The sequence below is a fragment of the Leiobunum rupestre genome, chromosome 7 (assembly GCF_980474605.1).
Source record: "Leiobunum rupestre chromosome 7, qqLeiRupe1.1.hap1, whole genome shotgun sequence".
NCBI lineage: Eukaryota > Metazoa > Arthropoda > Arachnida > Opiliones > Sclerosomatidae > Leiobunum > Leiobunum rupestre.
The window spans coordinates 23,702,641-23,727,823 of record NC_143390.1 but is presented as its reverse complement, the minus strand read 5'-3'; the positions used below and the strand labels follow the sequence as shown (position 1 = coordinate 23,727,823).

Sequence of the window (25,183 nt, the reverse complement as noted above, 5' to 3'; positions counted from 1 at the left end):
TGTCATCGAGCGACTTTCAATGCCTTTAATATAACCATAAGTCTATAATATTGTTCCATAAGTTTGTCACTTTGGTGAATATTTTACTGAGAGCTAGTAACGGAATGACGTCATCCCAAGAAGAAAATCTCCCCCTAGCGCGGCGCTGTCAAAAGCTACGTGTGACGGGTTAGCAAGCGGACGCAAAACGGCGACGAAGCCCGTAATGCAGTCTGTCTCGCGAATAGCTCTCAGTAAAACTTTTGAATGTGAAGAATAGGAAGTGTCACACTTATGTATTAATATTATATACTTATGATATAACGTACTATTTAGTATCATCCGATCGAGACAACCGAATCCGGTGGATCTTACCGCGTCTTCGCGTTGGCCGCCGCTAATGGTCAAGGTCAAGTTCGACCACTGTCCTATCGAAGTTTGGACGAAGAACTACCACCGCAACTACAAAATCCCAGAACGGAGGGGTTTGTGGCCGGTAAACCACCGTTGCCCCGCAGTCAGTCTGCGTCGCAAAGAGGCGGATCCTTTCGGCGGCCAAGGGCCAGTTATTACGCGACCAGAGGTCCCGAAGAGTTCTTGGAAGAGGCGTGTGGAAGAGAAACCGGTAACCAGGATGACCTCAGAGTTAAACCATTACCAGCGTCCGTTCGGAAAAGGATACCCATGGACCTTTTGGATAAATTGCCGGAATCACGCGTCGACACGGAACCGGAAGTACGTCATCGAGAGGACAACGCGTCGAAGGACGTCCGTTATAGCGGAAATCTTGGCGTTACAGTCAGAGGTCAGTTCTCTCAGTGCATGTTTTCCCGCGAAACTGTATGGCGCCCCGGGCCTAAATTCCCTAGAGATAAATCATCCCTTCTTTTCGAAAGGTCGACACACTTTCTCCGATAATATACCTCGATTTAGGTCGTAAATTTTAAAATTATAACACCGGATTTTTAGATAGCGTATTTTTTGAGCCCCTGAGCCTGTGGGCTTCCCGGCGAGGCGTCGGTGTAAGACGGTTTAAAGCCTTCCGGGGACGTTTTGGCCGATTGTCTAACGCGGAAATAACCGAGCATAAATCTGTTTAAAAGTAACGACATTGTAGATTAATGTCGTTAAAAGCCCCCGAAGACAAGAGATTTTATTTTTCCTTAGAACGAAATTATTTATAGTAATTGTCTCTCAAAGTTGAGGAAATAGTCGGCTCCTATTCAAAGTCATAAGGGCAAAACCTCTCGGGTAATCGAGATACAAAGATGTTACATTGAAAGTCGTACCAACGTCGATTATTTCATGTCATTAATGGCCTTGGTTTATTTCATCTATTTCTTTGTGCAATGTAATTTTTTTCTTCTTAAATTTCCAAATCATTCGAGCGAATATAATGTTCGTGGCTTTAAATAATAACTCGTTTCTATATATTTTTTGTTTGTTAATCGCGTATTAGACACGGCGACGATCGTGTGGCATTTTTTAAAGACTTATCTTGCCCCCGATTTTGGGCATTCCTTTTGGGGGTATCGTGTCTTGGACGGTGGGCGGTAATTTTTTTTACGCCAATAGAGGCGAAAAATATGAATAATAGAGGACTCACTAGACCGATTGGGTATTTTAAAGAAAAACAAGAGACTTTTCATTACGATTTCAGTCAGTTTGTTTACGTCGAAATATTACTTTTATAGCAATTTTTTTATTACCATAGAAAGAAAATTATGAGTTTGATTCCTTTCTATTGGTTTTTCAAGGTTTTTACTTTAAAACTGGGTTTGAAAATTATTTATCTGTTAGGTTATCCTGGTAAATGGTTTTATCTTTAAAGGGAGTAGAAAGTTCAATATTTATGGTGGATCACTGGATCGTATAATTTAACGTTTCTGCCAATAGGTTTAAAAGCCGTTAGCTAACGGGTAGTAAAATTACGCGAAAAGATAGGAAGTCCATGATAAAAAGGGAGCAAAAAAAGCTAAACCCTAACAAATTGAAAGTAATGATAAAACTTACGAAATTCTCGGACCAATAGGTCTTCGAGAATGGAATTAAAAGGCGAAACTCGGACCAAATAGATCTTCGATTCAAAAACAAATTATTTATCCGAGTATTTCGTAAGTTTTATTATTATTTTAAATTTGTTAGGGTTTAGATTTAATTGCCCGTTTTTTATTATAGACTTTTCTACTTTTTCGCTTAATTTAACTGCATTATAGGCTTCGAGTTTAGTAAATATAGCGCCATCTGCCTAAATATCCGTCAACTAAATATGTGAAAAAATAGCAGACGACTTTTTCGGTTGAACTTTCGGCTGTGACGCAAAGATAATTTTGAACGAGCAGACAGCTTTCATATATTCAATTTAAAACTCGGTCGGTAGGCGGCGATACTTATGACCAAAATTTAAATTACGCACGTGGTTTTTATTAACTTTAACTCAGTTAAGCAGACGATATTTTGGCTTAAAATATAATATCTTTAAATCTTATTGTCACCTATAAAATTATCAACCCGATTATGATGTACACAAAATACGCCGCAAGCGAACTTGTAGATGCATGTAACTTCCAGGTAACCGTGGCGACAAATTTCCTTTGCTAGCAAATGTTTGCTTGAAACCAAGTCCTATTGAAAATTAAAACTAACGCAAATTTCGGTGAAATGATTATCAATTAAGTTATTTAACATACAATTTAGCTATATATGTATACGAAATTTAAAGCCGCTATAAGGGAAATACGGGGTTTTTGAGGTTCTTAATTTAAACACAGATGGCGGCAGCATCTCCACGATGAAACATTTTAATAGTGCGGATCGCTTTCTTTCGCGAGACGGCGATAGGGTTTCTATAATATACGAAGAAACTAGTTTTAAGAAAATTTAAAACATGAAATAAAACGCGTAGCATTATGATTTTTTTTATGGAATCTCTCTATTTACGTGTCTTTTTATAACCGGTTTGCGTAAGGTCCCCTTTAATCCGCGAAGCAATTATTAAACAAGAATTTCGAGTAAAATAAACTATGTAATTGTTCAGTAACACGAACAATAAGAATTTTAACATTAACCTTGTTGAATATTGAACATTTTCTCTCCAATTGTACGCAAGTCTTATTCCGTTTTCGCAATCTATAAACTTTGACATTGAGGAAACGTAACGTTTAGAGTTGGTTTCTGAGAGTCTTTATTGTTGTTCCCAGAAGGTCACGTTGTAGAACGAAATTCTACCCCCATGACCTTAGCATTGTTATTTTTAAATACAGTTTTAAAAATAACCGCACGTACTGAGTTGAGGGCTTTATGGAAAAGCGGAAAAAGAGACATAGCGCTCGTTAGCTTTAATTCTAATTAAGGAAGGCAACTTTGGGCTTCCACGGTTGACGCATCGGCGGGCGAAGGTCACGGCTGACCGCCCGGGCCCGTTACAGCTCCCTCACCTTCCAACGCCTACGAATCAACAAGATAGGGTCAATCTCTCAGCCGTCCTAATTTTTCGTATAACGGGATTTCATTCTACCTGTAGAAAGACCTTTTTTATCGTCACACGAAACCATTACGAGCGAGAGGTGTCGGACCTTGAGAAGAGATTACGCTCATTGTATTCTCGTTTCTTAGTGGATCCATTTGTGACTCACGTCGGAACTCAAACAGTCGGAGAAGTTTCGCGTTCCGTGTGTAAACAAACGTAGTAGACGCGGTTTCTCGAAGCTGGGAATTTCGCGACAAAATATGGTGTTCAAGTTCGATGGATGGAAGCAATTGCATTTATTAGAAGCAGGTTCGATATCGTTTTTGTTCTTTGATTTTGATAACAAAAGGTCGCCATTAAATTTTCAAATTGAATTGCAAAAAGGGTTAGCGTTCGTTCGTTGGAGCGTGGGTGGGCTGATAATAGATTCGATGACAGACGAAGGATCGATGCAACGCGATGGTGATGATGATGGCAGCGGGGAGAAAGGTATTCGCAGCCCTTCGCCGCGCTGTTGTTAATTAGGGCGTGCAGAATCGACGAATTTTTACGCGGTACCATTCACCATACAATGCTTCTCTCTTTGAACGCGTTTTTTCTATTATTTTAATGAAAACAAATAAATCTGCAGGCTCTCTCTCTCTCGCTGCGGTAGTTCGATTCACTCATTCGGGTATCTGGGACTCGCCGTTCGAAGAACGCGTCGTTTTTATACGGACATATGCGAGTAGATTTAAAATTTTAACGATATTGATATCTTTGAGTGACAGTTTTTGGAATATCCATTCCGGGTCAACGATTTCTATCTAGAGTTATTAATGCGGGACATTTTCAGGTAGAGTAAAATATTTTAAAATGTCCCCTTATTTTTACAGTCTCATACTGTTTCAAACGAGGTTGTCAGAGTTTTAAGCCTTTGTACAGATTATTAAACCTTAAATATAATATATGGGGAAGGTCAAGCTTCCGTCAATACTCACTCGTGGCGCGACAGTCTGGAATGTAGTAGAAAATTCCAATTTCCCATCCTGCTGCGATATGTATAGAAGTATCATTGGGTGATATACGCTCTAAACAGGATTTTCTACTACGTTCTAGACTGTCGCGCCACGAGTGAGTATTGACGGAAGCTTAAATTTCCTTGATAGGGTTATACTCCCTTTAATCCCGAAAATCTCTGGCGTTGACCATAGATATATGAAATAGTATAGATCCACAATTCTACGAGGGACTGATACGGAAGTGACAGCTAGCAGACAACTCGTATTTTCAGGATACGCTACGTTATAGCGCCATATTTCCACCTAGGAGCAACAAACACAGCACCCCACACTAGGAGAACGCAACCCGTCAAAAATCGTGGACTTTCTTGTGTACAGTTTTCATTGGTTAGACGCTTTAGCGCCTGCTGCCGTCTGAAGGGGAAAATTCAAAAATTGTCATCCCCCTTTCCGTAAAACGTGCTGCGTAATTTGAGCGTAAACGCTCGTCCAATGAAATTTGTACACAGCAATGCGTTAGCGTGTTTAAAGGCTAGCTGCGTTCTCCTTGTGTTTGTTGCTCCTAGTTTCAACCAAAAGCAAAAAAAAATACACGTGACTTCAACTCCACGTTACTATAGGGCTATCAACATTATTAGAACTAATCTACCGCGTTATTTTTCCAAATACTAATTTTGAACACCGATAGATGGCACTATTACGTAATGTATAAAGAAAATAATTTCCAATTACTAATTTGGTCACCAATAGATGGCACTATTACATTTTTCATCCAGAAGATATGGGTTTTCTGCTAGCTGTCTCTTCCGTGTTCTTCCCACGGGCCCGTATGCAGCGTATGATATGATATTTCATATATCTATGCTACCAGCCCGTAAATTGTTTGGCGTCAGATAGGATAAAAAATTCCATCTCAATCGACATTTGTTACGTGCACCATTGGGTGCAACTCGCTTAAAATAACCCTCTGTCGTGATTGGCTCTTCCACGATTTCTGTACGCGTGAATCTACAAAAATGATGGATCTTGGAAAGATGTATCGAGCGACGTGGCTATTCGGAAAACAGCACCCATTATAGAGTCTTGTTTGAGCCACTGACCCGATGGTCTAATGTAGATTTGGCAGTACAGATTCGCGAACCTTTCATTCTTTGATGTTTTTGTAACATTTTTCTAAGGCGTGTTACGTATAATCACGTGTAATTTGCGAGGAGGGAGGGTAGGCTAACCAGGGGGGTGTGAAATTCGTAACAATACACGTTTAAGAAGACAGCGTAGTCCTGCACAGGGGGCAACGGATGGTTGGTATGAAGGCGGGGAAGAGGTTAAGTTTGCGCGTCTTTACTTTTACCCGTAGAGAGGCTCAATACTCGTATAGTTCCACCTTGATTCTCTCAGTTCCAGAGTACGTAAGCATAAAGGTCAAATCGTGGGCGGATTTTGGGTGTTTTTATTCTTTTTCTTTGAGAACCAAAAAACGAGCTCTCTCTCCTTTTGCCATCATCCGTGGAAAACTTGAAAACCCAAGATCTCCCTCCTTGGCGAAGTAGTTTACCGGTCACTAGGTAAGGCCCCCTTCGGTTCTTAGATGCTAACTTGAACAAATCGCCAACAACTACATTCCCCGCTTGAGTGCGGCCGAGCCCCTTTGTTTCTAGCAGTCGTTACTGTTTCGGTTGTACGTTTTTGAAAACCCAACAATGTACGCGTAACCTTCTATCCGCGTTCATAAAAAAATAATAATAAAGACTCAAAAAGCAAAAAAAAATGATTTACTATTTTTCTGGATTAAAAACACCATAATTGCGGATTTGATGCTACGGTAAAGTGGCCCTTTTTCTTTAGCTACGTGAGTACTAGTTTCAATTTGTAGTTGGAATTAATTTAGAGTGTTGCGCTCGGGTGCTATGGCGAAGTAGCCATTTTACTTTAGCTATGTGAGTATTTAATTTCGATTTGTAGCTGTAATTAATTTATAGTGTTGCCTTTGGGTGCTACGTTGAAGTAGATACGTTAGTACTTAATTTCGACTTGTAGCTATAATTAATTTATGGTGTTGCCCTTGGGTGCTACGTTAGTACTTAATTTCTATTTGTAGCTATAATTAATTTATGGTGTTGCCCGTGGATGCTACGTTAGTACTTAATTTCGATTTGTAGCTATAATTAATTTATAGCGTTGCCCTCTGGTGCTATGGTGAAGTAGCCATTTTTCTCTAGCGTGAGTACTTTATTGAAATTTGTAGCTAGATTTAAATCATGTTATAACAATTGTGCACTAGGGTAAAGTAGAACCCTTTCTTCATCTACGTGAGTACCTAATTTCAATTTGCAGTTATAAATCATTTGCGGTGTTGCATTTAGTTAAAAGTGAGTTTTGTGAAAATGAAATATGGGGTTCCAAAGGAATATTTTATACCACTAATTTTATTTTGTTTTCTACCGAAACTATCAGGAATCAATCCTGGTAATACCATAAGTGTATAATATTTTTCCTTAAGTGTGACACTTCCTGTTCTTCGTATGCAAAAGTTTTAATGAGAACTGTTCACAAGACAGACTGCATTACGGGCTTCGGTGCCGTTTTGCGTCCGCTTGCTAACGCGTCACACGTAGCCTTTCACAACGCCTCGCTAGGAGGAGATTTTTTTCTGGTGATGACGTCACTCCGTTACTAGCTCTCAGTAAAATATTCCCAAAAGTGAAAAACTTATACAGGGTTGCCACACGTCAGGGATAGGTCAGGGAATTTAAGAATGGACCTACAAATTCAGGGAAATGTCAGGTTATTTTTAGAATTTGTAAAAAGTCAGGGAATTAAATTTTATCTTGGCACTTTTTTAAGGTTATTTTTTAGACCAGACCCGTGACAAATTATATGGTTATCATTTATTTCCTTGAAAGTTTGGCTAATTTTTTCAACGTTGCAATAACCTTTTTACTGAAATATAAGTTCATTAAAATGTATTATCTTCTGATAAAAGTCAAATATAAAATAAAAATTTGGCCTTAAAAAGTCAGGGAAAATCTCTTAAAATGGTCAGGGAATTTGAATCTCAAAATTTTGTGGCAACCATGTTATAGAATAATATTATAGACTTATAGTAATACCATTGAATTGGGAATAATACTGCTAGAACTACAATTACGATTTCGGTTGTCATGGTTACGCGGGACCTGTTCAGATAAGAACAAAATTCATCAGTATAATTAGGCGGTAGCGCCATCTATATTTTGTAAAGTTATATGGCTAAAAATAAATAATTATTAGCTAACTCACCGTAACTTGGGTTAAAAAGGATCGTGTTGAGGGAATAAAATTACTTTTAAACAACTTCAAAGGTTTGTTTCTTACGAGAAATCATACATCAGATTCGCGAAAAAATTTAATTGCAATATAGTTGCCACCACTAGAGACAGATGCCGCCACGGTAGAACGATAAAATTGATAAAGTCTCCTTATGGAACGAAATTGGTCCCGCGCCAGCCAGATTTAGTTGTACCTCTATTTATTCCCAACTCAATGAGTAGTACCATGGACATTAGTATATAAGATACCATTAGCATTAATAAAAGACAGGGACGTCATTTAAAGATTTTTCAGGAGGAGGCAGAACTTGAGTGTCCCGGGGCTGGAAAAACAGATTTTTTTAAAGGGAAAAAAAACGCAATTAATTTAATATTTTTTGTATTTTTAATCGATATAGTTATTGCATACTTGTATCTAAGCCAAAACAATGAATACGTGAAATTCTAATGTAGCTATATGCAAATTTATTCGTGAACCTTTTTAGCTCGTAAAAATTCAAATGGGGCCAATACCCCCCTTGCCCCATCCAAATGACGTCCCTGATAAAAGATACCATAAGTGTATAATATTGTTCCATAAGTGTGACACTTCCTATTCTTCACGTGCTAAAGTTTTACTGAGAGCTGTTCACGAGACAGACTGCATTACGGGCTTTGTTGCATTTTACGTCACACGTAGTTTTTGACAGCGCCTCGCTAGGGGGAGATGATGTCACTTCGTTACCTGGGGTACGTTCAGTAACGGTCAACGGGAAAAAACCGATGGATTTATATTTTCCACCGATGAGGTTTTTCGTCATAATGACGTTGTAAGTTGCTGAACGTTTTTATTCAGTCATCGGTGTTTTTTAAAATGCCGTAGCTTTTATAGTAGTTTTACGTCAGTAATAACGTCAGTCATCGGAAAAACCGACTCTTCCAGCCGATGACTTCGGTGAGTAACCGATGACTATCGTGACGTCAAAACCGGAAACGCGAAAAAGCGTACAGTAGGAAACCGATGTCACCGATAAGTAATCGGTGTGTCCGATGAGCGCTGCTGAACGTAGCCTAGCTCTCAGTAAAATATTGCCTAAAGTGACAAACTCACGAAACAACATTGTAGGTACTATACACTTCTGCTTTAGAGTACACCGAAAATTGATTAAAATACAATGGCATTTTGAGAATAATACTTAGAATTATGACTTTCGTACGACCGTAATTTTGGAAATCTAATAACTTCGCGTAATTACAATATCGGTTTGGTAAGAGTATGTCGTAATGGCGTCTCGTCGCCGATAACAATCCAGAGGGAGACCAGGTATCGCGCGACAAATACCAGAGTTCAAGGTTTTGAAGTAAATAACCCGTAGAAGAAAGAAAAAAATGATTGTAATGATCGTTCGTGATCGGTATCGCGTCGCGTACGTTACATTGTTAGTCTAAAGCCCCTGGGCTCACCTCGGGAACCCCAATAAAAATAGTACGTGCTACCAGCGCCTTCGTCCAAAAGAGGCCTTTTTAATGCTTTTAATATAAAATTGTAGTTGCTGGTAATAATATGAATACGCGGTGGCAGTATACGCCTATTACAATGGTTGGTTTGTGTCGCCGGCATCCTTTTCCCGTCTCTACTTTCATAATAATTCGAAGTAATGTAGCGTATCGAATTCCTTTTTATGCTACAATAAAAAAAACCCCTTTTTTTGGTATCATTATTTTTATTTCAATCACATTTTTGGAAAACAACCTTTACTCGATTTTTATCATATTGCGCTTAAAATAAAAATGCGGCTTCGTTTGGTCCAATATAAATCTAAACTTAATCCTCTTTACGCGATTGTTCAACTACGCTCAAAACTAGAAAGATTTAACTTTTAAGTCGTTAGGCTTCCGGGTATTGTTCAACGTTTCAAGGCGGGTCGTTATTTAAAATAAAAGTAATTTTCCGCGATTTACTCGGCCATTCGAACAATAGTCTCTTCGATAATATATCGATCTATCTTTTGGTTCAATCTTTAAATAAACTTGGGTTTTACAATTTGTTAAAACAGAGACTCTTTGGCTTCAAAAAGTCTGTAACAATCGCTAATATTTTTTTGTTCTTTCACCAGGTGACCTATATACATACTCGTTATAAATTTTCGGCGCGAATTGAAAATGAAAAATTGGCGAGTGGTGCTAATAATGAGAACGACAAAAGATCATTATGGCCAGGTTTCTAGCCGGTACGATAAACCCTATTATTAAAGCACCCTACGACCAATCTTACGACACAATGGCAGAAGGAGAAAGTTAAGAGATACCCTTTCTATGGAAATTCCCTCCTCTCGATCGATTGGCAGGAAAAAAGTCTTTTGGTCTGCCGCCGGCATAATGATTTTAGAAAATGAAAAGAAAATTGTCTCCGTGGTGAACTATATTTCGTCTCTTTTGAGAGCGACAGTACAAATTGACAGTTCAATTAAATGTCGAACAACGCGGATTTTAGCCCCCCCTCCCGCCCCTTCTACACCCTTTGAGAAAAGGAATTTATTTTCTATTCAATGTACCTGCTATTGATGTTTCTGCCTTTACTCTACAGCGCCATTTGCTTGGAATTTTAATTATTGGAAATTTTTATTGCGATAAATTCCAATATATTTTGAAGTATTTTAACATTAAATTGATTAATTTTATATTGTTTTAAAATATTCGAAATTATTATTATTATTATTTGAAGTATTTGAAAATTAAATTAATTCATTTTATATTGCTTTAAATTATTTGAAATTTATTATTGCAATATAACAATTTGAAGTATTTTAACATTAAATTGATTAATTTTTATATTGCTTTAAATTATTTGAAATTTATTATTGCAATATTACAATTTGAAGAATTTTAACATTAAATTGATTAATTTTTATATTGCTTTAAATTATTTGAAATTTGTTATTGCAATAATACAATTTGAAATTTGTTATTGCAATAATACAATTTGAAATTATTATTGCCATAATACAATTTGAAATTATTATTGCCATATTACAATTTGAAATTATTATTGCCATATTACAATTTGAAATTATTATTGCCATATTACAATTTGAAATTATTATTGCCATATTACAATTTGAAATTATTATTGCCATATTACAATTTGAAATTATTATTGCCATATTACAATTTGAAATTATTATTGCCATATTACAATTTGAAATTATTATTGCGATATTATTTTAACATTAAATTAATTAATACAGTACCCTTGTGAACATATTTTTAATTTTCCTTTTTGGAATATTCGATTATTTAAATTTCGCTATGCAAAATCTAGAACGATGAGCAATCCTAAATTTCATCATTTTTGGTTTCGTTACATAATATAAAGACCTTTTCACACGAGCCAACTTTTCAAATCAAAATGCTGAGTCAGCAAAAATGGATCAGTGATCCATTTTTTTCTCGCGTACTTTTTTGGTGGATCAACTCATCGAACTTTTATTCACACGAACCAACTAGTTAACTCAACTCAAAGTTGACTCATCTAGTTGGATCAAAAAGTTGGCTCGTGTGAATAGACCTTTAGAAGGAGATAAGGTTCCTATTTTTCTTTGATTTGTAGAGATCCGAAATTAGGCCAGCTTACGAGTTTTAAAATAATGTCTGTCAGATTACTCATGCTTTTTACGTAATTGAAAAGACTAACTGGTACCTTAACTTATAAACAAATTGTTAAATTTTAGGAACATTAATTTGGGCATAAAACCATTTTAATACTAATATATAAATAAAACATTTTAGTAAAATATCTAAAGAAATGTAAATAATAACCTCTTTCCCATTTTCTTTGAATTAACGCGAAAATAAACACATTTAGGCCATATTTAGAATAACAATAAACATGGTTCGAAAAAAAAGTTAAAATTAAGTGTAGTTAGCATTACCAGCAACTTAATAGCGCGCGTTGGGTGGGTCTCGCTTATTTAATTCTTGGAATCGCGTGTAATAATAGGGCAAGCTTGGCGCTTCTCGCTTAAAAAAATCATAATAAATTTAGGAATGTCCGGGACTTGGGCCAAAAAAAGGCCTTTGAAATCCCTTCCATTGGCCGACGCCCAAATCTGCCACCAATAACAATTACTTTTAAAAGCGCACGTTTTAGTCTATAGTCTGGCCACTGTCCACCGCCCACCTGAAAGCGTTGGACAACGCGCGAAGACTGTTAAATTTCACTCTATTTTATCGTAGCGCGGACCTCTATTACTATTTTCAGGTGACTTAGGGTCTTACCTGTAATTTTTATATTAAATAAAGAAAAAAAAATGTACTAGAGGATTTGAGTTGCCTACTTGCATCGGCCTAACCAATCCACGTACAGATTAAACTATTTTAAACGCTATATTCGACTACAGCGCGTTATATCAATTATAAAGATGGGCCGATCCGTTTTTGGAATCATAAAATAAAAATACACTTAAAAGAGTTCTATTAATCAGGACGATAGGGGTACCACGATTCGTTGCGTTTAAATAATTTTTAATCTTTATAGCTTGGTTTCAGTTTCTTCAAGACGTTAAGAATAATTTCCAATACACGCGTTTAATCACGCGTAGTACTCCAGATTTATAAAGTTTTGATGTAAAATCACGCGAATATCTCGAGACTATTTGAGAAACGCACGACTTTTTGTTAGTATCGAAATCTCGACCCAAATTGTGGGATGATAGAAGCACCAGCTATTTCGGGGGAAGGAATCGGGGGGGGGGGAGGTTTCTCGAATGTTTTGGTTCGTTCGGGGTGAAAAGAGGGGGTTTAGATTTGAACAGTCGGCGTCTGTGAGAGTGGGTGGGAACCACCAAACATCACGAAGCTACTTTGCAAAACTGGCGGCGGCTCCTATTTCTTTCTGCAAAAAACCATCTGGGTCAGTTTCGCATCCTCCAGCTCCAGCCCGGTTTCTAGTTCTAACCACACTCGGGAGGTTCATTCGCGCTATTTTTTTTATCTTCTTTGCCCGGGCCGGGATGAAAGTTTGAAAGGATATTACGGATTTAAGGTAAATATCAGAGTTCAAACGTTTATTGGCTGTTTCGCCGTGTAATTCGAGATTTACAAAATCGGTTCGACGTTAAACCAAAAGCGTTTTAAAGTGTCGCGTCGTTAAATTTAATACTCGTCAAGATTGGACCGACGTTTTTATTCTGGTACGTTGGAATGTGGAAATCCCCGGCCGGGGCCCGCTTAATCGTGCCACTCGAAATATTATTTACGAGTGAAATTCCCGGATAAGAGATTTCCAACAGAGGCGCGAATTTTTGACCTCTTAAGGTTAAACGTACGTATCTTTTTCTTATATACAGTTCGAGCTCCGGAACCTTCGAATGGTACTTCGACACCCCCTTTGCCCGCGCCGCCTTTGGATAATCTAGAGGAGCCGCTGCCGCCCCTGCCGCCTCCTCTCGATTTGTGCCTCTCCGAAGATAAGCGGCAAGATGGAAGAGAGAATTTCTCTTCCTTCCCTTCAAGCCAGAGGCAACAACACCAGGGTCGAATCGTGAAGACCAGCGAGTCTGTGCTTTGTCAAGAGTCTTCTCGGGGCACCGTCTTCGGACTGGTTCGCACGCCGACGCTGACTAGACGCGCCGTCAACGACGACTCCGCCGCCTCTTTGGACAATCACGGAAACGGGTACCATTCGGATTACGAAGAGGTTTTTCTCGATAACGATTACGAAAATCGGCAAATTGTACCGGATAATCGCTCTTCCAGCCACGAATCGGATAGACGCGATACTAGCCACCACGGACAGTCCAAATTCCCCAATAATCAGTACGTGTCTCCGCTAAAGAACGGATATTACGGCGGCGTTTCGCGACATTCCAGCGAGAAATCCGGCGTCACCGTCATCAACTTTGGCGGCGTCAACGAGAACGGATATCGTCAATCCGAACAACGTAGGGTGAGTATCCCCGTTTTATTCGTTTGACACGAGGCTTAACGCGTGTCCGTTTCTAAACGCAGCGGGATTTGGAAAACGAATGTCGGCCCGTTGAATGCTTCAACGCCAACGTCAAAGGACAATCGCCGCTGTCTAAAACCTCCGTCAAGACGTATGACCTGTCTAGCGTCCAGGAAACGGTGAACCCCCAGTTGAGGGCCAGTTTCTGCCGAACCATGCTGACGGAGATTCAGACTTCGCAAGCACCCACTTTGAAGCTGGGCTCTAATCAGAATAACAGAAACGCGCTCTCCAGGACCTCCACCGATAACCCGGTCAACGGTAAGAGGACCGCCGATACTTTGGTTAAACGGGAAGCGGAACCCAAGGCGAACCAAAACGCGAACTCGGCCGTTAGATCCCTGGTTAAGAATATCGTTCCATGGTCGCCGGATGAGTCGCCCGACGTTATCGAAGCCATGGAGCATCTGGACAAGTCCATCGAAGAGGGCGAAGTTTCTTCCTCGGGAACGACTTCAGTCAACGGAAGCCAAACTTCCGTTAAGAGTCCAATCGTTTCTAGTAAGTGTTTTTTTCAGGATTTTGGTATCACGAATGCATTCATTTCTACCATGAATATCTAACGGTATCAATACCCTTTCAAAACTGTGTGTGGTAACTTTCTAAAGCAATGAGGAAACACGTAAAATTGAACTACACGTGGGCTGAAAAACACTTTCGTAAAATGTTACCGAGCGAAGAAATTTGCTTTTCATTCCTAGTTCAACGTTAATTATCATTAAAGCAGGTGTTTAATAAACATATTAAGCCACTCTTTCGAATACGTGTAGGGGGAACTTGTACAGGATAAAGCTACGTCTTCACCCCTATTAGTTTTCCCTACACGTTTTTGAGCGGTAGCTTAACCTGTCAATTATTCATATTTTCACTTATTTTGGTTCAATCATAAAAGATACGTATTAAAATTTACTTAAGCCTTGACAAAAAAATATCAAATCTCAAAATTTTGCCGATCAATAGTTTTTGATTCACTGTCTTCATGTTGCTATCGTTAAAACATCGAAGTCCCAACGCTTGTCTGACCCGGCGGTCAGACTACCTAAATCATGGCATCTAGGAGCAACAAACACAGCATGATGACTTAGGCCTAAGGTGGTGCCTTGGGTATTAGCCTAGCTGATTATTATTATTATTATTAACCCGTCAAAAGTCGTGGATCTTCTTGTGTACATTTTTCATTGGATAGACGCTTTAGCACCTGCTGCCGTCGGAAGGGGAAAATTCGGAAATTGTCTTCCCCCCGCCCGTAAAACGTTCATCGTAAAGGCTCGTGACGCTCGTCCAATGAAATTCGTACACAACCCTTCGTTAGCGTGTTTAAAGGCTAGCTGCGTTCTCCTTGTGTTTGTTGCTCCTAGATGGCATGGTAGAAATTAATACATTGACCCTTGTATGTTTTGTTATTAAGACTATTCTGAAGTTACTTCTTGTTTAGATATAGTTCCTAAAAGCGTCAACGGTCAACCCGACGCTGCCCACGAAACAGACAACTTAATTGAAGAAGTCGTCTTACCCGGCCCCAAGAAAAGAAGTTACGTACCTTTGGCTATGAGCGACTCGAAGGATATTAGTGTAGATAATGATCCTTCGAAAAACGGTAAGCTGGTTAATACCGTCGTAAACTAATCCGATTATAAATCCTTCAATTGGCGTTGTAGACGCCTCAAGTTCTAATGGTAGCATCGACGGAGCCGTTGTTCCCAAATTGAGTGGCGGGGAATCGGAGAACGAAGAGATGGTATCGGGTACTTCCACTCCTAACAAAAAGAACAATTACTTTGTGGTAGTGGCCATCGACTTTGGAACGACCTACAGCGGTTACGCCTTCAGTTTCGTCAGGGATTCCGAGAAGATCCACATGATGCGCAAATGGGAAGGCGGAGATCCCGGAGTCCTCAACCAGAAAACGCCAACCACGCTCCTATTGACGGCGGAAGGACTCTTCCACTCCTTCGGGTTCGCAGCCAGAGATTTTTATCACAATCTAGAGCCGGACGAAGCCAAGAAATGGCTCTTCTTCGAAAAATTCAAAATGACGCTTCATCATTCCGAGGTAACGTATTTCACGGAGATTTAACCATCGTTATCATATTGAGGTACCGCGTGTTAATTAGGACTTGTGCCGTGACACCGCCATCAAGGCAGCCAATGGAAAAAGTCAACCGGCATTCTCGGTATTCGCTCACGCTCTGAGGTATTTTAAGGAGCACGCTTTGCAAGAATTGAGTGACCAGTCCGCCACTAGAATCCTTAACGAAGACGTTCGATGGGTAGTGACAGTTCCGGCCATTTGGAGACAACCGGCCAAACAGTTCATGAGAACTGCCGCGTACGAAGTAAGTCTCGTTGTACGTAATGCCCTTGTTTATAGTTACAGCTGTGTTTGTTGAATAGGCTGGTATAGCGTCTCCAGAAACTTCGGATCAACTTCTGATCGCTCTGGAACCGGAAGCAGCGTCAATTTACTGCCGGCAGCTGCGTTTACATCAACTTGTACCGGAATCCCCGCCGCTCTTCAAACTCTTGACGAGAAAAGCGCCTACCGAAATCACCGTAGCTGACAGTAAACCCGTTGTCGAACAAACAAAAGGTGGGTTGATCCAAGAAAGTTACTTATTTTAAACACCCTATATAAATTATTATAATGGTTTCCCCCCCCCCCCAATTTTACGACTTTTTAACATTTTAATTCATTCTTTAGAAGAAGAGACCGACGCTAATTTGCCGAAAAGTCACCCACGAAGCGCGGTACAAAATTCTCTATCTAGAGGTAGACATATCGTAATACCATATTGGGTTGCCCTTCCGGTTGCGCTACTTTTATTTGGGAACTCATTTATGGGCTTTTTAGCTTACGGTTTTCGGTGGTATTGGTGGCGTTGGGTGTCTAGGATTTTATAGTTTAAGTTATGATTTTTGAAATGCGACCAAAATATCTAGAAATTGCTTAACGATAACCATTTCTATTCAACTATAAGGTACTCGATATATGGTTGTTGACTGCGGAGGTGGGACGGTGGACATCACGGTTCACGAATTGTTAGATGACGGGGGTTCCTTGAAAGAATTGCACAAAGCCGTTGGTGGACCTCACGGCTCTGTCGGCGTCGATGTCGAGTTCGAAAAGCTTCTGGCCGATATTTTCGGGACAGACTTCTTGGAACAGTTCAAGGTGAAACGATCCGTGGGTTTCATCGATTTGATGGTGGCGTTCGAGGCTCGTAAACGGAACGCCAGTCCTTACAACATAATGCCCCTCAACGTTTCTTTACCATTTTCTTTCATCGACTTTTACAAGAAAACGAAGGGCAGCTCGGTGCGAAACTGATATAATCCATTCTTTACTTTATACTAGAAACGAATAGTGAATTTCAATTCGTCTTGTCGTCCGTTTAGGTGGAGAACGCTATCCGCAAATTTGGTAACAAGGAGGTGACTTGGTCGTCTCAGGGAATGCTGCGTTTGGAGCCTTCTCTTATGAATAAGCTCTTTCAACCCACGGTTCAGTGTATTAAACAGTGCATCGCGGACGTCTTAGCTAGTCCTCAAGTAGGAAACTAAACTTTAATTTTTTGCCGAAGTTTTCGGCTTATTGGTTACCACATCTTCAGGTGAACGGCGTAACCTATCTATTTCTGGTTGGTGGCTTCGCCGAATCGCAAATCCTTCAGAAGGAAGTTCGTGAAGCCTTTTCTCCATACGTTCGAGTGATCATTCCACAAGGGGTCAGTTTGGCCATTTTGACGGGTGCCGTCTTGTTCGGACTAGACCCCACCGTCGTCAATATTCGACGTTCCAGATTGACCTATGGTGTCGGCGTCCTCAACAGATTCATTCACGGAGTTCATCCTCAGGTATTTTCTCGTATTTAGTACGTTCTTTCTTACGTAAACCAATTTTTTTTTTCCCGAAAGGAAAAACTAGTAGTGAAGGATGGCGTCGAATGGTGCGCCGACATTTTTGACAAGTTCGTTTTGGCCGACCAATCAGTTGGACTAGGCGAGGCAGTTATCAGGAGTTACACGCCCGCCAAACTGGGTCAAACGTGCACCATACTTCATATTTACTGTAGCGAAAGGCATGACGCAAAGTTCATTACGAACTCCGGCGTCCATCGGTGCGGTTCGCTAATTTTGGATTTGGCCGATACAAAATATAGCAACCAGGTACCACGCAGGAGGGAGATACAAACGCGCATGATTTTCGGGGACACAGAAATCAAAGTGAGCGCCTTGGACGTGTCTACCGGCAAGTGCGTCAAGGCAGAAATTGACTTTCTAAACCAGTAAAGAAACATCAACTGTCGTTCCAATTTCATAAGCTTCAACCAAACGCGATTTTCGCCTTTACGCTTTAATCCAACAAGTTGGTCAAGCTCAGCGTAAAGGTTAAAACGATAACGGTTTTATTTCAAGAATTTATTATCGAATGAGCAGATGTCAGCCCTTGTACCCAAAACCTAGTCTCTATAGTTAAATTGGGCCTTATTTTAAGTCTTCAAATACTTGTTTATACTAAAAACTTGCAGACTTAGGTTAAACCTGTATTTCTTGTTGGTTTTTATACATACGACTAAAGTTAAAGTGCCAAAGAATAAAAAAATATATAGCTAAAAACTTTATTGTAAAGATATATTCATTTTTATGTACAACAATGTACCATTATGATTAAAATTTATTCTTTATGAAAAACAATGGATTACTTTATTATAAAATTAACATTTTTTTCTAACAAATTCCTTGGTTCCATTTACAATATTTACAATGTAAAATATTCAAGTTTTTTTCCCAGTAATATAATTTATGTTAGTGAAACTGAATATTAGTCAAAATCTGGAATATCATCGAAGGAATAACCAGGGTATTTGCAGTAGGCGTAATAAGCGATTCTGACATGATACATTCCTGGTAAAAATGTCAAAATACCCAAAATGAAAAGTACGTATTCACTTTGAGGCTGAAAGGTGAGGTGAAAAAATAAATAAGTGCCGATTATGGAATTATAGGGTTTTTAATTTTCATACCTGTCCTTCCAAATACCCACATATCATCAGTATACTTAAAGAAATTAAGCCTGATCCAACCACAAAGAGAATCAATGCAAGAAAAATTGCTTTCCATGGGACCTTGGGAGGTGGGCGCTGAAACTAAATTAAGAACAAATCTTTTAATACGAGAAAATAAATAATGGTAAAATTAATATTAAGACCAAGGCATACTTGTAAGTCCACAAAGCCTTCATCCGTTTTCTTCAAACGATGATATTTTGCGGTAAAATTTGCTTGGGTGCCACTAGCTGTTCTCCGAGACATCTTAAAAATGAAATTTGTGAACTGATTTCATTTCTTAGGAAACTTTTTACTGGACGGGTTTCGCGAAACCCTACGTTGAGGTCAAAGGTCGTGTCGCTAGGGGAAGTAGCCGCACTTCCATGAGTGAGGAGAGGATAGCCGCAGAAAGACAAGCGCAGCGCACAAGCGGCCGCAGCGGTGATCTCGTAATCGCGTTCTTCATCGCCTTCGTTCGAGTTCGTTGTATAGTGGTGAAGAAACGTCCTTAAAAATGTTGTCAAATGTTACTAAAGAAAATAAATATTCGGAAAGAGATTAGACATTAATTTTTGAAATGTTATGACTCTATAAAACGTCTTTGTGTAAAGGTAATTATTACAATTTACTATTCTAATTTTCGGGTATCGCTATGGGTCAATTTGTCACTCGTAAGGCTGCAACTTGTAAAGATTTTGATCTGTACCTCGCTTCCCAAGTAGGCCTTGGTCGAGTTCATGGTGGCCGGCCGCCGGCCCAAGGCACGGCAGCTAGCCTAGAACTAGAAGCCATGTTATGTTTCGATATTTTAGGCTGTCGCAATTTTCAAGGCCGTTTTAAAAGAATTTGATACGCTTTGGTCAAGGTTTTTTTAATTTAAGTTTGAAAATAATTGCTTGGTTCGCATAAATTATATATGAATTTGCGTCTAAGAAAAGAGACAAAGAAATAGTGCTGGAAAATATAAGAGGTACCGAGTAGACAAGACATGCAACTGGTAATAATATTAAATGAATTGCCATTGTTCTTTGACGTTTCATACAATCTTATCTTTGAAAATTAATGAAAATATTACCCTTTATAAATATATAATATTTATATATATAAATAGAATTGTATTTCAGAAGTGTATAATATATCTTATGACTCTTTATTAGAGAAGTATCTAGCTCCCTATATTTTTAACGTTATTCGCTGGGAATATGTACCTTAACAGACTCCTGCTGATTTTTCAAAATACATTTTGGAAGGAAAAATAGTTGGTAACAAAAGACATCCCACTGGATTTTTTTAAATTACTGCATTTGAAAAAAATACTTTAAATATCCTTAGGCTGTATAATTTTTACGTTTTTCTCGATTAGACATAGTAATACGCAAGTTAAACTTTTAATAGTTTAAGCGTGGTATGCTTTCGCTGTTTGGTTTGATATTGCTCCCCATTGAAAACTACCTCAAGCCTGCAAATGTAAATGTTTCATATTTACAGACTAGGTGGAAAAGCTCAAAACTTAACACTTAAAAAAAACTTCACACTTATCTGTAAAAGTAAAAGTTTAATATATTTCAACAATACTAGCAAAATCTAATTGGTTAATGAGTGAAAGTTTTAAATAAGTGAGACGGCTTCCAAAGAATAAATATATAGCTAACCTTATCAGTTTATTGCTTGGTCATTTGCTTATGTAAATGATAATGAGATAAAATTGTCTCGATTCCGTTTACTCTACAGCTATACAAGATTTCCTGCCTCCGAATTAGAGACGTAGCAACAGTTTTAAACTTTATCATTGATAGTTATTTATTAGTGGTTTCTAATTTCAATATAATTTTTCTTATTCTTTTATAGATTAAATTTTAGTTTCACTGTGCAAGTTGGTGGTCTAGCGTAACTTACTTGGGCTATGGCTCAATTGATAAGACAAATCAGTCAGTTGCTGATGATGTCTTTGTGGAGAAGAAAATCTATGATGCTGGCAGTTGTGATGTGTACAGCAGTGGTCATAATTTGTTTGCAATACTCTTCAGTGGGAGGCCAAACTGATAATGTCACTCATCAAAATCTCCTGAGAGTTAACAGAAGGAAGAATTTGCCTTTAGGTATGGAGGGTCCTGATCAGAGTGCTTCGCATAAAGCTCTTCTACCAAGGCGAAATCTCTCCGCTGTAGGATTGCCATCAAACAGAAATGGTGATGGTGATAGAAACAAAGCAGTAGGAAATGGCTATGCTGAAATTCGAAGTCAAAACGCCAATCGTAGAATACCAGATCCTGTTATTCCCAATGCGGAAGTGTTGGATAACAACAAATTAGACAATTCCGCCAATAGGTAATTCAGTTTTCCCTCGCATTTGGTTAGGGTTTATTCTTCAGCTCTAGTGTAACGTTTCAGTGATTTCTTTAGAAGGCAGAAAAGCTTTGGAGGTGACAGAAATTCTCAAAATCAATGGGGTCAGTTGCAGCAAGGTGGCTGGCAACAACAAGCGATTGCCAATCAACAATCCGGCTCCACTTTCATCCCACCAATAAGATTAGTTCATTTTGATCTGAAAGGAGCCCCTCCCAAAATATCATTCTATCAGCAAATATTTCCTCTGCTGAAGGAAGCTGGTGCCAATGGTATACTTTTGGAATACGAGGACATGTTTCCTTATTGGGGACCTTTGGCCGAGACAACTGCTGGAAATGCTTACAAGAAAGTAAAGCCGATTCTTTAACTAGAATCATAATGCTACACCTTATTTTGTTACATATCATTGAAATTTTTTTCAACTGTAGGAAGACATAGAAACAATTCTCAAGGAGGCTAAAGCGCATAACTTCGAAATTATTCCGTTAATTCAGACTTTTGGACATTTGGAATATGCTTTGAAATTAGAGAAATATCGAAATTTGAGAGAAGTAGATGATTTCCCACAGGCCATCTGCCCATCTAAGAATGACTCTTTCACTCTCGTTAAAAATATCATTGATCAAGTAATCTCTTTCCATCCTAACATTAAGTGGATTCACATTGGCTGTGATGAAGTATATCATCTGGGATACTGCAGCAAGTAAGATTGACAATTTTTACCTTTTTTTCTTAAGATTTTATAGATAAAGTATTGATTGCGTATAGCATATGTTTGTGGTTTTATATTGCACTGGTATCAACTAGCGAAAATTTATAACTATGAATACCTTAGTTAAATGAGTTTTAACCAACTTTTCCTTATTCCCGCATGTTGCAAAGTTGTCTTTGAATGCTTTTGAGTCTGTGGTTTTGATTTTTTCTTTCATTCGACATTGCTCATAGGTTCACTTTGCACTCTTATTAGAAATGGTTTATCATTGTTAATACAATCATCATTCACCCTCATTGCAAATTTGTTATCATCAGTTTTAACTTAATTCTTAAACAGTTGTAACTTACTTTTAAAGATGTATGCAGCAAGACAGGGAGAATTTGTTCTTGACCCACGTGGCTCGTGTGGCAAAATATGTTAGAGAGCGCCATAATGTAATCCCTATTATCTGGGATGATATGTTGCGACAAATTCCTTCTGATAAGTTGAAACATTTCAAACTGGGCTCGTTGGTTGAGCCCATGATTTGGACCTATGTCAAAGATATATACAGATTTATTCCTTACAACGTGTGGCTTACCTACAGCGAAGTTTTTCCTTTCGTCTGGGGCGCTAGCGCTTACAAGGGAGCTTTTGGAGAAACCCTGACAGTTCCCAATGTACGTATGCACCTTGAAAATCACGAAGCCTGGTTGGAAGTGATGTCTGAACAACAGAAAAGGTTCCAATCAATTCGAGGCCTGGCTCTCACTGGTTGGCAGAGATATGACCATTTTGGAGCTCTTTGCGAACTTCTACCTTCTGGCATGCCATCTTTGTTTGTCAACTTGATCTCTGTCAGCTTAGGCCAATACAGTCAAACAGTTTTCTCAAAGTTCAACCAAATTCTTCAGTGTACAACACGTACCAGAGCTCCAGTAGATTTTGAAAATGACCCTTATTTGTGGCAGAAAGCGTCGGGTTGTTTCTTCCCTGGTTCCGGGGTTTTTAGGATGACTCAGCATCACTCTGATGCCATAAAGAGAATAAACGATTACCTGTATGATGTCACAATTCACAAGGCTTGGTTAACGGAATATAATGTCAGAAGGAATATGACAAGCCCTATGAGAGTTGATGAAGGATTAACTGATTACTCTTCAAACTATTATCCCCTGACTTCCTTGATTCGCACCGCTAGAGATGCTCTGAGGGAAGTGTATGATGAATTTACAGTTGCAGAATGGATTGAACAAAATATTTACCCTTATATCGCTAAAATGGAGAAACTATGGAGAGATGGAACCGAATTGAAGAAAGCCAAAACGTGGCCAAAGAGACCTTTGCCCCCTCTGGAAGATCTCAAAAGATTTCAAGTTGGTGATTTGAATGCTCAGAAGAACGAAGATCAACTAAAGTGATTTAATTTAAATGATTTTTTTTACCCGTGTTCAATTTTGTTCATCTACAAGCTCAGAAACAAAAATATTAACTTCCGATTGTGAATCAAATTTCTCGATTTTAATTTTTCCCCTTGACCAAACTCATTGTACTAGTATAGAGTCACAGTTTTTAGACAACGAGGAATGGTTTATCATAACTTCCGATGAAACGTACGTCATTTCACAAATCATGGCTTGATATTCAAATCTTTGGCGCAAGCCCCTTTGTTATGTATAGTAAACAGAGTTTAGGAATTATTAACACACGCACCCTTCTGAAAAGAAAGTGTCTTGATGTGATGTATTGTTTTACTAGAAATCTCGGTTCGTAACGATCTTTTTTTTTTATCAAAGTCTGTTCGAGTTTTCTAAGCACCTATTTACAATTTTTCTTTTTAATTCCTGACCCCCTCTCCCTGTGTTTATGAAACAAAAGATTTAGTTTTGTGGTACTTTTAACAATTCAGTTGTGTACAATAAGATCTCTATGAAAGATCTCTTTGTATGCTAAAGCCGAGGTAAAAGCATTGTTGTAGAATGGTACTGTGTGCAAATGGAAGATTTTGAGTGCTTTTCTTACTACAAATCTGGTACCAAAGATTGTTAGTGATATTAGATTTAGTCCATTTTGGTTTATGTTGTAAAATACGGTATACATTTTCCTCCTGAACTGGTCTGTTGATATTTCAATTTATCTTGACGCAAGGTTAACAATTGTAAATGTTTGTACTCTATTAAATTTTGACTCGTTTTAATTAGGTGTATAATTTACGTTAAAAACCAATTTTCTGGCAGCTTAATTTTTGCACTTAAAAAGGTTATTTGACAAATATTTATTTGGTAGTTATTTAAATATAGGCTTGTAGTTACATTTTTCAATCAAAATTATGGTATCTCAAAATTTATTCATTTACAAAATTAAATGGAATGATATTTATTATAAAAAAGGTTTTAAAAATAAGAAGTTTTGTATATATTTGTTTGTATACTTTTAAAACCCTAAATGGCTGTACGTAGAAGTAGAAACATTCAAACCGTTTTTTTTTTTTGGGAAGCGGTTGCCCATTTTTTTTGTATGTATCTATTTAGTGGGGAAAATATTGTAATATTAATACTTAGTAAGGAAGATACTATTGTTCTTGTAAATTTATAAGCCTTTAAATGAAACCAAAGTTTTCCTGTTCATAAAGTAACCGCAAATAGGCCAGGCCTAAAAATTATTACAAAAAAGCCCATCTTAAAACTAAATCCAGTATTTCGTCATAAAAACTGACACACTCAACTTTGTGAAATGAGTTTGCCAATTAATATATAATCTCTTGAGACAATTGAGATGATGATAAACAATTTTACTTTATCAACAAAGTCGCGTGTTTATTCCCAATTTTATTGGATTATATAAACTATGGGATACAAAAAGAAAATGCAACATCTTGCGCAGTTTTTTGTGCCTTTAAACGGTTACAACTAATCGTCCACATGTTTTTGACAACCAAGTATGAAAAGTGGATAATGGAAGATTACATGATGTTTTTAAAGTATAACATAGACACAAATTTGAAGCTTCTTTGAATAATCCTAACTGTACGATAACAATTTTCAAGTGACAAAGGAAAGTTTTTTTAATTCCTTTTGTCAGTTTTTGTTCTAACACTAGAAATACAACGTAAAATTGTAATATATTAGAAAAAAAAGATAATTGCATTCTATGAATGTATACATAAATTTGGCTGAAAAGTTGCACCATGTTTGTCTGTTGGAGCTGAATTTGCTTATAGAGAGTGTGGAAAATAGAATTTTGTTTTTGAGTAATTTCAAATCCAATTTTAATAGACTCCCTAACCCTTTTTTAATTAAGAACTTGTTTAAAGGCAATGGGCTAATAATAAAGATTCTGTAAAAATAGTA

General features: G+C 38.2%; 3 protein-coding genes across 10 annotated transcripts in view; 2 read left to right on the top strand and 1 right to left on the bottom strand.

Moving 5' to 3' along the window:
• Window positions 1-18,381, top strand: part of LOC149935243 (heat shock 70 kDa protein 12A-like) — a 25,085-nt gene extending 6,704 nt beyond the window's left edge. For 6 of the 8 annotated variants that reach the window (XM_090154659.1, XM_090154660.1, XM_090154658.1 and 3 more), the window contains 12 exons: window positions 316-784; window positions 13,085-13,683; window positions 13,746-14,244; window positions 15,179-15,340; window positions 15,402-15,796; window positions 15,858-16,079; window positions 16,138-16,333; window positions 16,445-16,513; window positions 16,722-17,059; window positions 17,140-17,292; window positions 17,355-17,597; window positions 17,658-18,381. In XM_090154659.1, the coding sequence (XP_090010785.1) occupies window positions 316-784; window positions 13,085-13,683; window positions 13,746-14,244; window positions 15,179-15,340; window positions 15,402-15,796; window positions 15,858-16,079; window positions 16,138-16,333; window positions 16,445-16,513; window positions 16,722-17,059; window positions 17,140-17,292; window positions 17,355-17,597; window positions 17,658-18,032 (3,720 nt within the window). In that variant the 3' untranslated portion in view covers window positions 18,033-18,381. Of the gene's footprint in view, window positions 1-315; window positions 785-3,586; window positions 3,758-13,084; window positions 13,684-13,745; window positions 14,245-15,178; window positions 15,341-15,401; window positions 15,797-15,857; window positions 16,080-16,137; window positions 16,334-16,444; window positions 16,514-16,721; window positions 17,060-17,139; window positions 17,293-17,354; window positions 17,598-17,657 lie in introns of those variants that run through there. The other 2 variants (XM_090154665.1, XM_090154664.1) reach the window with 2 other exon arrangements.
• On the bottom strand, window positions 18,348-19,209 carry LOC149935242 (transmembrane protein 230-like). Its single transcript, XM_090154673.1, has 3 exons — window positions 18,962-19,209; window positions 18,767-18,889; window positions 18,348-18,699 (listed from the first exon to the last, which is right to left on the bottom strand). Exons 1-3 carry the CDS (start codon window positions 19,052-19,054, stop codon window positions 18,565-18,567), a joined length of 351 nt encoding a protein of 116 aa, XP_090010799.1. The 5' UTR covers window positions 19,055-19,209; the 3' UTR covers window positions 18,348-18,564.
• Window positions 19,182-25,183, top strand: LOC149935241 (hexosaminidase D-like). The gene is made up of 5 exons (XM_090154667.1): window positions 19,182-19,401; window positions 20,639-21,118; window positions 21,194-21,488; window positions 21,568-21,842; window positions 22,210-25,183. The coding sequence occupies exons 2-5, from the start codon at window positions 20,694-20,696 to the stop codon at window positions 23,252-23,254; spliced, it is 2,040 nt and encodes a 679-aa protein (XP_090010793.1). The 5' UTR covers window positions 19,182-19,401; window positions 20,639-20,693; the 3' UTR covers window positions 23,255-25,183.

Coding starts and splice junctions, on each gene's coding strand:
- LOC149935241 (XM_090154667.1), top strand. CDS start 20,694: ATGGCTCAATTGATAAGACAAATCAGTCAGTTGCTGATGATGTCTTTG. Junction 21,119..21,193: donor TTAGACAATTCCGCCAATAG/GTAATTCAGTTT, acceptor TGATTTCTTTAG/AAGGCAGAAAAGCTTTGGAG. Junction 21,489..21,567: donor CTGGAAATGCTTACAAGAAA/GTAAAGCCGATT, acceptor TTTCAACTGTAG/GAAGACATAGAAACAATTCT.
- LOC149935242 (XM_090154673.1), bottom strand. CDS start 19,054: ATGTCTCGGAGAACAGCTAGTGGCACCCAAGCAAATTTTACCGCAAAA. Junction 18,890..18,961: donor AAGGCTTTGTGGACTTACAA/GTATGCCTTGGT, acceptor TTCTTAATTTAG/TTTCAGCGCCCACCTCCCAA. Junction 18,700..18,766: donor GTGGGTATTTGGAAGGACAG/GTATGAAAATTA, acceptor CTCACCTTTCAG/CCTCAAAGTGAATACGTACT.